The sequence below is a fragment of the Nymphaea colorata genome, chromosome 3 (genome assembly GCF_008831285.2).
Source record: "Nymphaea colorata isolate Beijing-Zhang1983 chromosome 3, ASM883128v2, whole genome shotgun sequence".
NCBI classification, from domain to species: domain Eukaryota; kingdom Viridiplantae; phylum Streptophyta; class Magnoliopsida; order Nymphaeales; family Nymphaeaceae; genus Nymphaea; species Nymphaea colorata.
The window spans coordinates 26,373,818-26,385,973 of NC_045140.1; the positions used below are offsets into that span (position 1 = coordinate 26,373,818).

At 38.2% G+C, this 12,156-nt stretch overlaps 1 protein-coding gene across 3 annotated transcripts; it reads left to right on the forward strand.

Annotated features, from left to right (window-relative positions):
* Nucleotides 1-5,120: 5,120 nt before the first annotated feature.
* Nucleotides 5,121-10,579, forward strand: LOC116250559 (probable galacturonosyltransferase 4). 3 transcript variants are annotated; one of them, XM_031624267.2, is made up of 9 exons: nt 5,121-5,446; nt 6,678-6,712; nt 6,825-6,866; nt 6,948-7,044; nt 7,151-7,518; nt 8,408-8,661; nt 8,779-9,136; nt 9,258-9,833; nt 9,961-10,579. In XM_031624267.2, exons 1-9 carry the CDS (start codon nt 5,347-5,349, stop codon nt 10,234-10,236), a joined length of 2,106 nt encoding a protein of 701 aa, XP_031480127.1. In that variant the 5' UTR covers nt 5,121-5,346; the 3' UTR covers nt 10,237-10,579. The 3 variants fall into 3 exon arrangements, with proteins under 3 accessions (XP_031480127.1, XP_031480128.1, XP_031480129.1); XM_031624268.2 differs by having other exon boundaries at nt 8,411-8,661; XM_031624269.2 differs by having other exon boundaries at nt 7,223-7,518.
* The last annotated feature ends 1,577 nt before the right edge of the window (nt 10,580-12,156 follow it).

Below are 12,156 nucleotides of genomic sequence, written 5' to 3' on the forward strand. Positions count from 1 at the left end.
TAATTTTTTCACTTCTAGTAGGACTAGCAGATATTTAAATTAACTTTTGACAGCAATATATAGGTCCTAATATCTTACAGCTTGTCAGCAAAATTTCGGGAAATATTATAAAATGCAAAATCGTGAGTCACACTTTTCATTCATAGTTAAATGAAATAAATCCTAAACCATATGATTTCAACTGGATTTGGATGTGTCATGCCTATCCTTTCATAAACAATTTATTGGATTCGAATTTTTGATACACTACTAAATTATCAATAAATGATATGTTGGTGCGGGTCCGGATGATACTGGATCTGACCCAGCTCTGACACCTGGCTCTCGCTCATAACCGAGGAGCGTGAAAATAATTTGTCGAGATTTGGTAATTAAGTCAACGTCGCCCTTGCTCTTTTGAGCTGGGAAATGATGACATTTTGAGATTTTTATATTCTCCAACAGCTCTTTACCGAATTAAATATACATCACTAATTCAGATCGAACATTTTTTATTGATTAGGTTACGAGAATCAATCGTATTAAAACCTCATTTCTTGCGGAATTTCAAGAAAGAATATTTGAATATTTGTGATTGATCAATCTACTAGCACTAATCCTCTTAAAATCCCATCTTTTGGAATTCCAGCAACTTAGCTTTCAACTAATAATATATTATATTGAAATTCATAATTGGCAAAATCGTGACTCGGATTCGGACTCGAACAGCAGATGACTAGGTCATTGGGTTAAGAGTTGACTCATTAATTTTTGTCAAATATTCAAATAACCTAACTGTAAATCATTGTAGTTGAATCAACGAGATGGAAGCGAGTCAAGATCGAGTCGAGTCGAGTCAGGAGCGAGCGGGACCGAGCAGACCACCAACTACTGTGAATGAGCAAGAGCACAGTTCAAAATTTAGTTCTTGAACCGAATCGGCAGGGCTGCTAACTTGATGGATCGGCTCATTGAATTAATTTAAATTTTACTTTTAATAACTGAATGAAAAATACATAGACATTTATAAAAACAAGAAATATATTTCAAACAATAAAAGCCGACACGTCGCACCCTCAATGGGACCATCGATTTGGATCAAGGTGGACATAATGCCAGTGCAATCAATGGAAATAAATGAGTTGCTGACTCAGGCAGGGAAGGGAGAGAACTTAAAAAAAATAAATATTTTAACAAAAAGCATACTTCTCTAATCTCTTCTTCAAAGAAATAGCACCAAGATACTCATGTTTTAAGCTAACATATTTTAGCCGGTTAAATAAATATGTACCAAATTCTTCTTCTTTATTTCTTTATCGATAAAAGTTAAGTTGCTTCTTATAAAAAATTCAAGAAAAAAAATATTAAAAAAAACCCGCTTCAATTATGATGTGCATAAAGCAAGTGAAGGGCAGCAATGATTTCTTCTAAAATGGATGTCACATTGTGGACTCCAATCGATTTAGTGGCGCACTGTCAAGGGCTTTAATTTTATTGCATCCTAGAGTGTCTGTTTAACCATTGCTTGCTTATTAAAAGGAATTAAAAAATGTCACGGTGCCGTCAGCCGTGAGGCGCGCTAAGTTTACTAAGGAAATTAAAAAAAAAACTATTAAAAATGAGAAATGACAGAATTTCTAAATTATTTATTGGCGAAAGCCGTCTATCTGAAAAGGCTATTAATTAAACAGCAGCGAAGTTATTAAAAATTTTTAAAGGGCACCTGAGAAAACCTGTTCAGAAATATCAAATATAAAAACAAAAAGTTTTTTAGAGTTCTTGTGGGCAATTGTCCATCCCTAAACCACACCTGTCTTTGTCTTTGTCCCTGCTACTAAAGTATGTTAAAGTCTATTATGAAATATAAATTGGTCTTTTGGTTGTCATATGTCTTTTTTTCAAAAATAACACTTTGGAAATCATCAATCAGGTTGATCAGACAACTTATTTACATTTTACATAACGCAACAACCTTACATATCATGAATTGCGTTGTTAACCAATGAAGATTCAAATCAAAGTCGGGCTCATATCTGATTAGAGAACTACAATTTAAGCATTTTATGCACATCCAAGCTAATGAAACCGAAAAACTAGGCCTTAAGGGCTATAGGCATATGCATGTGCATTATATTTCGTTTCTTCTTCAAATTGGAGCCTTGTGATTGAAGCCCTGATTGGAAATATACAAGACCATCTTACGTGAAGATCCCACTTTACAAGATATTAGTTACGTGAACGTGAAGACTTCGTTGTTTAATGCAAAAATGACGCATCGGATTCAAGCTTTAGAGAAACTCTTTATGTTTGAGGAGGGGAAACGTGTATCTCATACCAACCCATCATCAGAGAACAAAGATTTTAAAAGCAAATTCCTTCCTTTTTCCCTCTGCGCTTCCTTTCCAGCATTCAACGACGTTCTCAACCTTTGTTTACACACCAAAATTGAAATCTGTTCCCTTTCAATTGAATAGGGAAGCTGCAGATATCCTTTTGTTATGTCACTCGATGATGGAAATGCAAGATTCAAATAAAATAAGCGTACGCTTTTGGAGTAAAATTGTGAACAAAGTAGACCTTTTCAAGGGAAGGAAAGAATAGAGAAGGTCTCCTTGGCTAAAAATTAGGGTTTATCCTAATTGGCTTGATACTCAAGATAAGTGCTCCAAGGGACTCTCTAGTGATAAAAGAACAGTTTGTAACTGTTCCATGAATATGAATATGGCCGAAAAAATTGGGGCAGACTTATGGAACCGTTGTTAAAGCGTTCAATGAATATGCTTCAATATTTAGAGTATATTCATTAAAAGGTTACAAATTGTTCCATTTACCAAACATGCCCTAAGAGTTATAAAATACTCAGAGCATACTACTATGTTTGATTCTTTCCAAAGTTAAACCTCGAAGAGCGAACCCCAAAGTGCATATTGCAACTAGTAAGAAAAGCGAATCTAGTGATCGAACCTAGCAGCAAATTCCTCTCCAGCCGATACAAAAATCGTGCACCTTGTGGTCTCTGCAATATTTGATACTCGATCTGATTCTTATGATTTCTCGCTCAAATTTGGTGCCTAGAGACAAATTAACCTGAATTCACTAATGTGTTTTGCATGACTTGTCTTGTCTTCTCTAGTGGCGTAGGCACATGTGGGCAGGTGTCCGCAGTAGCATAGGCACATGTAGGCAGGTGTCGGCAGTCGCTCACATAAACCTATAGAAACTACCTCATAGTTATTTGCTTATTTATATGTTGGTAGAAGAGCTTAAAACTTCTTGTTTTAATGTCTTTAAATTTGAATTTTTTTTTGTTTGCCACTCCACTCCACTGGATTTCATGTATCTTTTTTCTTTGGGGGATGACCAAGAATGTAGTAGTGGAGCCAACAATTTTTGGTGGAATGACGCGAGCATACAAACTCTTCAAGAAATTTGGGACCATTTCAAATATACATTATGGTAGCTAAAGGCACCAATATATAATAAATAAATCGTATGGGCCCATTATCACTGTCATCATGCTAGTGGAGAATGAAGGATCACTAGTCAGAAATCTCAACACAAGTTTGATTTTAAAAAGTAATACGATTATGTAGCTGGGTTTCAAAGCGTGATATTTACTTACATCAGCTTCTTATTTTTATATGATTCATATTTTTTTTATCGGTAATTTGTATGTTTCGTATATTTCATGAGCTGTCTGTATTGGCACTGTTGCCTCATTGTATACGGCAGTTATTGTTTCATTTATGTAGATCCAAATTCTTAAAGAAAAAGCAAAAAAGCAAACAAAGATTAATGAAAAAGCTTATAGCATTTACTTCATGTGCTAAAGTTAAGTTGAGTCTGACATGTGGTATAGTTAATTGTGCATGCAAACAAGGTGAATTAATTATTATGAGAATGAGCAAATGACTAGATCTAACATTTGGTTGTCCAAGTCCATAATCGATTTCACTTATGCATTGACGGCATTTTTCTTCGAAAAATTTCTTGCACTCGGCCCGCTTTTTTTACTATAATTTTGAAAAAGTTCACTTTTTATAATTTCTTTTTAATCAAAGACATACTTTTCATAAAAGGTATCAAATAAAACTTACTAAACTGATAAGAATGTAATTTAATAATAAAAAAATTATTAAAAATTTCAGGTAAAGTTTTCCGTTTCTTAAGTCAAATAAAATTCTCTTCAAGCTCTAAAATCGATATTTATCGTAATAGGAAATCCATAAAAAACAATTCTTGTTTAAATTATAGGCACAATGTATTGTAGGCCCGAAAACGAAATTCTCTCTTCCCTACAACTGGAATGAAGGTGTTGGAAATGTCGAATTAGACAAGTTTGCGATTATGAAATGTGTCCCATCAAACAAATTATTTAACGGTCCAATTTTTTCCGTTATTTCAGAAACCGGTCTTTAATTTTTTCTCCATTTCCTGAAATAGGGCCACGATTTTTCTTCTGAATCTAGTCAAACAAGAGCATGCTGTCGATGAATTGAATCGAAATTTAAATGGTCATCTTGATCCGTTTATGGCAACAAATAGGTAATTTTCAACACCAAAAAAGACTGAAAATCTTATCCCATTCTTATATAAGCTGCAGATTGGCCGTCTTTAGTAGCCACATATCAGAAAATGAGGCCACATGCCGGCTCCTGGAGTGAGGCACTTTTTAGAATTTCAGGATAAATGAGGCCCGTAAATGGAATTTGTTGCTTGGTAGTGGGAGGGAAAAGGTGAGGCCGTGGACCAACCAGGAGCTGGCGCTCATCACGGCACCTATCACCGACAGTTTCTGCCGACGGAACGCTACTCCATACGGTATACGTACTTATACGATATACGTATTTCTATCCATACGACTTAGTAATATACGGTGACGTGGCAGACCTAGCCCGTCTCAACGGTCGCCCATCTCTGAGGTGGCTGAATCGACGATGGCACGTTGTTCGCCGCCGACAACGCTGGTGAAGGTGAACCGGATCAGATCGGTACGCGGGCCGAACCCCGATGGGTGATAAAAGCGGATCGCCGTTCTTGGGCCTTGATCTCGGGGTTACGGATCAATACCAGCGTTCCCCGAGGACCGGATCCGACTGGCTTTGCCTCGGCCAGCTAAAGAGAGAGAGAGAGAGAGGGGGGAGAAAGAAATGATGCAGTCCAAGAATATAAGCGCCTCGTGCGGAGGAGGGAGAGAGAGATAGCCGGAGGAGGAGGGAGGAGAAAGCGGTTTTGTGAAGCGGTTTTCAGGTGGATCCGTTCCGTACAATGACTGGTTTCGGCTTCAGGGCGAGTAGCTTCTAGTGGAGGACAGGAGGCCGCGGGCGCCTCTGAGGCGGGGAGAATAGGAGAGGAAAGGCAGGAAGGATGATTTCGAGGAGGCTCGTGCTCTTCTTACTCTTCATCACCGTCGTCTCTCCTTTAGTGCTCTTCACGGAGAGATTAGGGACGTTCACTACCTCTTCCGGTGAGTGAAATGACCGAGATGTGCAGAAATCGCGTAAAAGTAGCGAGCTTTCTAGCGCATTAACGAGCCTTAGGCGGTTGTCTTTCACTTTCTTTGTGATTGTTACCTTGTTCTGCGTCTGTTCTCTCATGGAGCTGCCTTTTTCTGTATCTTCTCCGAGAGATTAAGTTGGTCTAGCAGTTGTTTTGCTGAGGAATCGTCGTGGATCTGAGGGCATGTGATGAAATTGGAGGTTTTGGTTGGAATTTAGCAGGTTTTAGGTCACATTCTTTAGTCCTTGCTTAATCATTTCGTTTTTTTTTTGTTTGTGGTTTTTTTATTTATTTCTGCTGCAGAAATTTCGAATTTCTGGAAGGGGTTTTAGTGATTGACACAGCGAGGCATAAAATGTGATTCAATTAAAATACCGAACTTTTCCTCTCTCTTGTCTGTTTGTTGTTTAGCTAGTTTACTAAAAAGTTCGTTTTTTTTTTTGAATTTTCGTTTTCTAAAATTTCATTGTATTGTCCCTTTGAGTGAAACAATAACTTCATCGAGACTTGATTTTCATACGATCTTGTGGTATTTTTACGCGTCCTGAGTGGCCTAACAGAATAAGCTTTTTTGAATTTTCTTGTTCAAAAGGAAATGGAGAGAGAAACCCTGATAAATCGCTTATTTTTCCTTTTTTTTTTTTGAAATGGTCTCTTAGCGTTCACGCTTCTTCTTCCAACTTTCGTCATGTCCATCGACCTTTTTCTTTTCTTGTAGACAATTTTTCTCCGTTCCTTTTGAAAATTGACTTTCCCCTTCTAATATTCGCTCTCTCTCTCTCTCTCTTTTTTTCTGATTCAATTTTGGGAAAGCTTGACAAACATTGTCGGTCATTGTTGAAATTTAGATCTTTTAATGTAGCAATTTATTTTTTCTCTTTTAATTTTGGTTCATTGTAGAAGTATGTGGGACCTTGGTCTGTGTGCTCTCTGCTTTAAATGAACTAGATGAATATTTCAAGTGGTTTTTTTTTTGCTGAGTAAGCATTTTCATGCAATTTGTTTGTTCAGCTTGATTTGTAGTCTCTTTTATGATTTTATTCCGTTGTAATCTACTAGTTTGTTTCTATTTTCTCAACAAAGATGTGGTTCTTTTCTATCTTGCATTTTTCAGGGATGCTATAACAAATTCTTGTTTGCCATCTCGTTCAAAAAGTTAATGTGCTTCTTTTTTTTTTTTCCCCCGCTCATTTTTTCAGCTAATGAGGGATTTGGTGAAGAGATCTCTACGGTGGTAAGTCCACGTTGTACTAGCTTTCATTTTTACCTTATTATGAGCTTTTGATCAGTCTTTTGAGGCATATATGCAAATCCAATATTGTTTTTCCTTTTAACTGAATTTTCAGAGCTTTGGGAGCGAGACTGACAAACTGAACGCAGTACAACAGGTAGTTCTTTTATAGATTTTTCTCCACAGTGCTGTTTGAAACCATCTTCACTGGCTCAATTCCCATTTTGTTGTGATGCAGGAGTCCCCAAATAAGGTGAAGGAGCCAATTGGAATTGTTTACCTGGAGAACTCTGGTGAATCCTTGTTGAAATCTAAGGAGAACTTGGTGGAAAATGGTATATTTCACATTGTAATTTATTTATGGATTCTGTCAATATAATCATCGAGAAAGAGGTTTTTCCTTTGCATTGTTTTGTGTTCATTTTGTTTTTCAATTTGTAGATTCTTCTTTAGGCAATACAGGGGAGCACAAATCTAGGGTTTTATCTGCTGCTGATGATGATGTTCAATCAGGAGGAAACACCAGTGAAGGTGGAGATCACATCGAGCAAGTGACAACTAAAAGCAATGAGAATGCTCATATTGAACAAGTGACTGATCAAGTTGAGAGAGAAAAAGATGAGAATGGAGAAGAATCAGATGAAGCTGCAGAAATTAATGAAGAAAGTAAAGCATTGGAAGAGAAGAAAGTAAACGAGGACGTCACTTCTGGGGATAAAGAAGAAAACAAAGAGGAGGTAGCGACGGTTCATGTTCTTCCCACCGTGCAGAAAGTGGAACAGACAGCCGAAACCACACCTGTAGAAATGGTAAATGTGATATGATTTGCCTTCATAAGGATTTCTGTATCAGTATCTTCTTTCTCCAGTTTCTAAAAGAGGTCGTTTAGAGTATGTTGAATCCTGATTGCTGGAAGATGGCCAGCCGAATACACATTATGATAATAAAATTGTTGGACTACATATACAGCCTTATATCGACTGTATTCTCAAGTCCATAGCGAGGGTTGCTGTGGATAAATACTCCTTATCCTCCCTTTTGTATGAACATGATGTGGATCAGAGAGCACATTGTTCTTCTTTGTATTGCTGTGGAACAAGGAAAATGTGACCATCCTCTAGTAAAAAGATATGCGTATATCAAAGTAAGATTAATAACAATAGTTGCATTGTTTTGATGGGATCTAGGTATTTGACTTATTTATCTTCCTAAATTGGCACACTTGTCAACTCACATTTCTTGTTGACATGCATGTTTGGTTTCTTTGAAGACTTGTTCCTGCTTTCTCTTTGGAGATGACTCTTTTTCCTTTCCATGATCTATTCTGTAAAGATAAACTTGAAAATTGCACTTTTTGTTATCTTCTCGTCTCTTCTGATAATCTTGGAATATCTGGCATGATTCTAGAAATATCAGTTTGAAACCTGTTTTGTTTTCATCTAAATCTTTCTTAAAAAGTGTACCCTAAATGAGATTTCCCAGACATATGGATGCTTGTGCTTGCTCATCTTCCTCTGTGATCAGGAACTGGGAAGAGGAGACTGGCTTCCCCTCATCTTCTTGAATAAGCAGTCTTGCATTATATGATGATTCTTTTTCTTAGCATAGGTTGGTCTAAACTGAGTTAAACACCGGATGATGAGAGTGTGTCATGGTTTTCTTACTTTGCTAACAACAATCATCAACTCATCATTGTAGCAGGAAGAGAAGAGAAAGGAGGGGCCTCGCGGAAGAGGATCTAGGAAGGTTATTGATGAAAGACAAAGCAATCCCCCACCTATGCCAGACTTTCGAGTTCGGCAAATGAGAGATCAGTTGATCAGGGCAAGGGTTTATCAAAGTCTTGGACCAATTCGAAACAACCCTCACTTCATTAGAGAGCTCAGACTAAGGGTAAGAGAAGTTCAGCGTGCACTTGGTGATGCAACAAGAGATTCTCAACTACCGAGGAAGTAAGTTGGTCTTTTGTGCCATGTTGGCAAATGCAGTTCATCGTTAAGTATATCTTTATGTTCCTGGGAAATAGAGAGTTTCTTCCTTAATTGAAGTAATAATGTTTTTGTTTGTAGTGCCAATGATAAAACGAAGGCAATGGAGCAGACTCTGGCCAAGGCGAAGCAGATCCAAGATGATTGTTCTACTGTTGTGAAAAAACTCCGAGCTATTCTTCAATCTACAGAAGAGCAGCTACGAGCACATAAAAAACAGGCTATGTTTTTAACTCAGCTTGCTGCAAAAACTCTTCCAAAAGGTCTCCACTGTCTCCCACTTCGTCTCTCTACAGAATATTACTCATTAAACTCAAGCCAGCGGGAATTCCCTAACCAAGAGAAGCTAGAAGATGCCAAGCTTTACCATTATGCATTATTCTCAGACAACATATTGGCAGCCTCTGTGGTCGTGAACTCAACTATAACTCATGCTAAGGTAATAACAGAGAGTTCTTGGTATCTTCGGGCATGCAAAATTGTTTTTGTAATGATGTGGATTGAGGGAGAACCAATTTCTAAGTTTCGACAAGATGATGCAGGTTTTCTTTCTTTTGCAGGAGCCAGAGAAACATGTTTTCCATGTTGTCACTGATAAGCTAAACTATGCTGCCATGAGGATGTGGTTTCTGGCTAATCCCCCTGGGAAGGCCACCATTCAGGTCCAAAGTGTTGATGAATTTACATGGTTGAATGCTAGTTACAGCCCAGTTCTCAAGCAACTTGGTTCTTCATCCATGATTGATTATTACTTCAGAACTCATCGTGCAAATTCTGATTCGAACTTGAAGTTTCGCAATCCAAAGTACCTTTCAATACTGAACCATCTTCGATTCTATCTACCTGAGATCTTTCCGAAACTCCAGAAGGTGCTTTTCTTGGATGATGATATTGTTGTTCGGAAGGATCTGTCTGCACTTTGGGCAATTGACATGAAAGGCATGATAAATGGGGCAGTAGAAACATGTCAAGAGAGCTTCCATCGGTTTGACAGATATCTGAACTTTTCAAACCCCCTAATTGCTAAGAACTTCAACCCTCGGGCTTGCGGATGGGCATATGGCATGAACATGTTTGACTTGGAAGAATGGAAGAAGCAGAAAATAACGGAGGTGTATCATTCATGGCAGAAGTTGGTAAGAGACTTGGTTTCACTGTAAAATCCATTAATGTCTAATATGTAATTTGTAGCCTAATCTGATCCTAACCAAAAGAAGAGGAATTATATTAAGATGATCTCATGAAATGATTTGATGTCTGCAGAATCATGACAGGCAACTGTGGAAACTAGGGACCTTGCCACCTGGTTTGATAACATTCTGGAAGAGAACCTTTCCGCTGGACAAGTCATGGCATGTTCTTGGCCTTGGTTATAATCCAAATGTTGATCAAAAGGAAATTGAGCATGCGGCAGTCATACACTACAATGGAAACATGAAGCCCTGGCTCGAGATTGGCATGCCGAGATACCGCCACTATTGGTCCAAGCATGTTGATTATGACCAAGTATATCTTCGGGAATGCAACATCAACCCATGAGACGTAGCCAACCACAATTCTTGGTTACTTCGGCCACGCATGTCTTCGGGAATGCAGCGTCGTCCCCAAGGTATCATGGATTCTTTTAGATTGTTGTGGCACCAAAGACGCATAACTTTGCAGGTTTGGTTCCCTTGTGCATATTTGAGAAATGAGAGCTTTAGTTCAACATCTTTTGTTTTTTCTAGTCCTTCTCTTGCAGATTCCATTTATTGAGTGTATCTACAGCCTTTACTGGTAATTCGATCTAATCTTTATGTATTTTTTTTTCTCTTTTTACCCCTTCCTGGAATTGAGATGAGATTAACAGTTGTTTAGAATTGAATTTGTGGGATTTACTGTAGTCCTGCGCCCTGCTCTTGGTTCCGTAGGCTGTGTTTGGACCCGTGCAGTTTGTAAAATCTTACACCATGACCCAATTGTAGGTTAAAAGTTCTTTTTACTTTGGGTAAAGGTGCTCGGATTTCTTAGGATGAACCGACACCATGACCCAATTGTAGGTTAAAAATCCTTTTTACTTTGGGTAAAGGTGCTCAGATTTCTTAGGATGAACCGAAAACTCGTTTACTCAGGTCCGGTTTGTAATTGATGTTCTCGACGGCAATCGATGCTAACTTTACTCTGTTTACTGGTATTGCTCCCTAAATACTGAATTATGTATTTTATTTAGTGGCGTTGATTGAACTGTGTCCATATACTTGGTTCTTAATCTCTCTCTCTCTCTCTCTCTCTCTCTCTCTCACACACACACACACAACACACACATTTCAGAACGGTCCAATTCTGCTACCAAAGTTGATTATTTATTATGGAAGGTACCAAATGTCAATATATTATTTATTCCAGCATATGTCGGGATATATATCGAGGCGTCGGTACTAGACCACCAAAACTTCCAGCCATGCATTCATTTCACCTGCCATCACGGCACATGCTTGTGGGTCCTGAAGTTAAGACTATGAAACCTTTCACGTCTAACAACTCTCCACTTTCGCCCTTATTTCATTGGTCCACATTACTTGTGCCTGTGCCCATAAAAATTTTAAATCTCAAAGGGTGAATATGGAGATTGTGGAAGGGATGTTAATTTAACGGTCATAAATGCGAAAGTTGGTGCCGTCAATCTCTAACAGCTGGTGGTGTTCCTCCTTTGAAATTTTCAGTCTCTGCTTAGACGGCTTCTTCTTTCATTGTTGGATCCTTTACTGTTTCTGTTTCTATTGTATCTTGTGTCACCTTCCAATTCCCATTTTTAGCGTTTTGTTCACAATCTTGCCGGCCAGAGTTATTGGTGACAGGCAAGCACTTGGTACAAGCATTCCAGATTGGGCCAGGTTATGGGCGAGTAGCTACAAAAATTATTGTATGGATCACAGCTATAGATGGCCCATCTGCTTTGGTTGCAAATTGGCCGGATTGGGTAAAAGATGATTTTGTCACTTTTTGTATTGATTCCTACCGTCTTGTTCTTGTCTTATTTCTGTGAATTTAAAATCTTTTAAAGGCAACGTCGCGCATCTTCTTTTCCTATAGTTTGATGTTAAGATATTGTCTTGAATGTCAAGTAAGACCTCTTAATGTTTGGGTGGTTCTTTTCAGATGTAAAGCCTCTTAAAGACCGTCTTCTAGAAATGTGTGCTGAAATGTTGTTTGAGCTTCGGTTCATGCCCTCGCCATTAACAGCCATGTTCGATTATTCAAGTCAAATTAAGTTAAATAACGATGAATACTCTATTCTTTAGATTAAGGGATTCGAAAATGTCATGGTCGCTGCCGAAACGGCATGCAGTTGGTCATATACAACGGGTCTTTTTCTGTACAGCATCTCTCTGCTGCATCAAAGATAAAAAGCCATTGGCTACCGCGGTCAAATTCAGCTGTGTTACGTAAACGCGTCTCCGAGCAAAATGGCCTTGGAAA

Bases quoted from the DNA above. Each gene is read 5' to 3' on its own strand.
- LOC116250559 (XM_031624267.2), top strand. From the start codon at position 5,347: ATGATTTCGAGGAGGCTCGTGCTCTTCTTACTCTTCATCACCGTCGTC. The intron at 7,519-8,407 runs GTAAATGTGATA...TCATCATTGTAG, and splicing joins AAACCACACCTGTAGAAATG to CAGGAAGAGAAGAGAAAGGA. The intron at 9,137-9,257 runs GTAATAACAGAG...TTTCTTTTGCAG, and splicing joins CAACTATAACTCATGCTAAG to GAGCCAGAGAAACATGTTTT.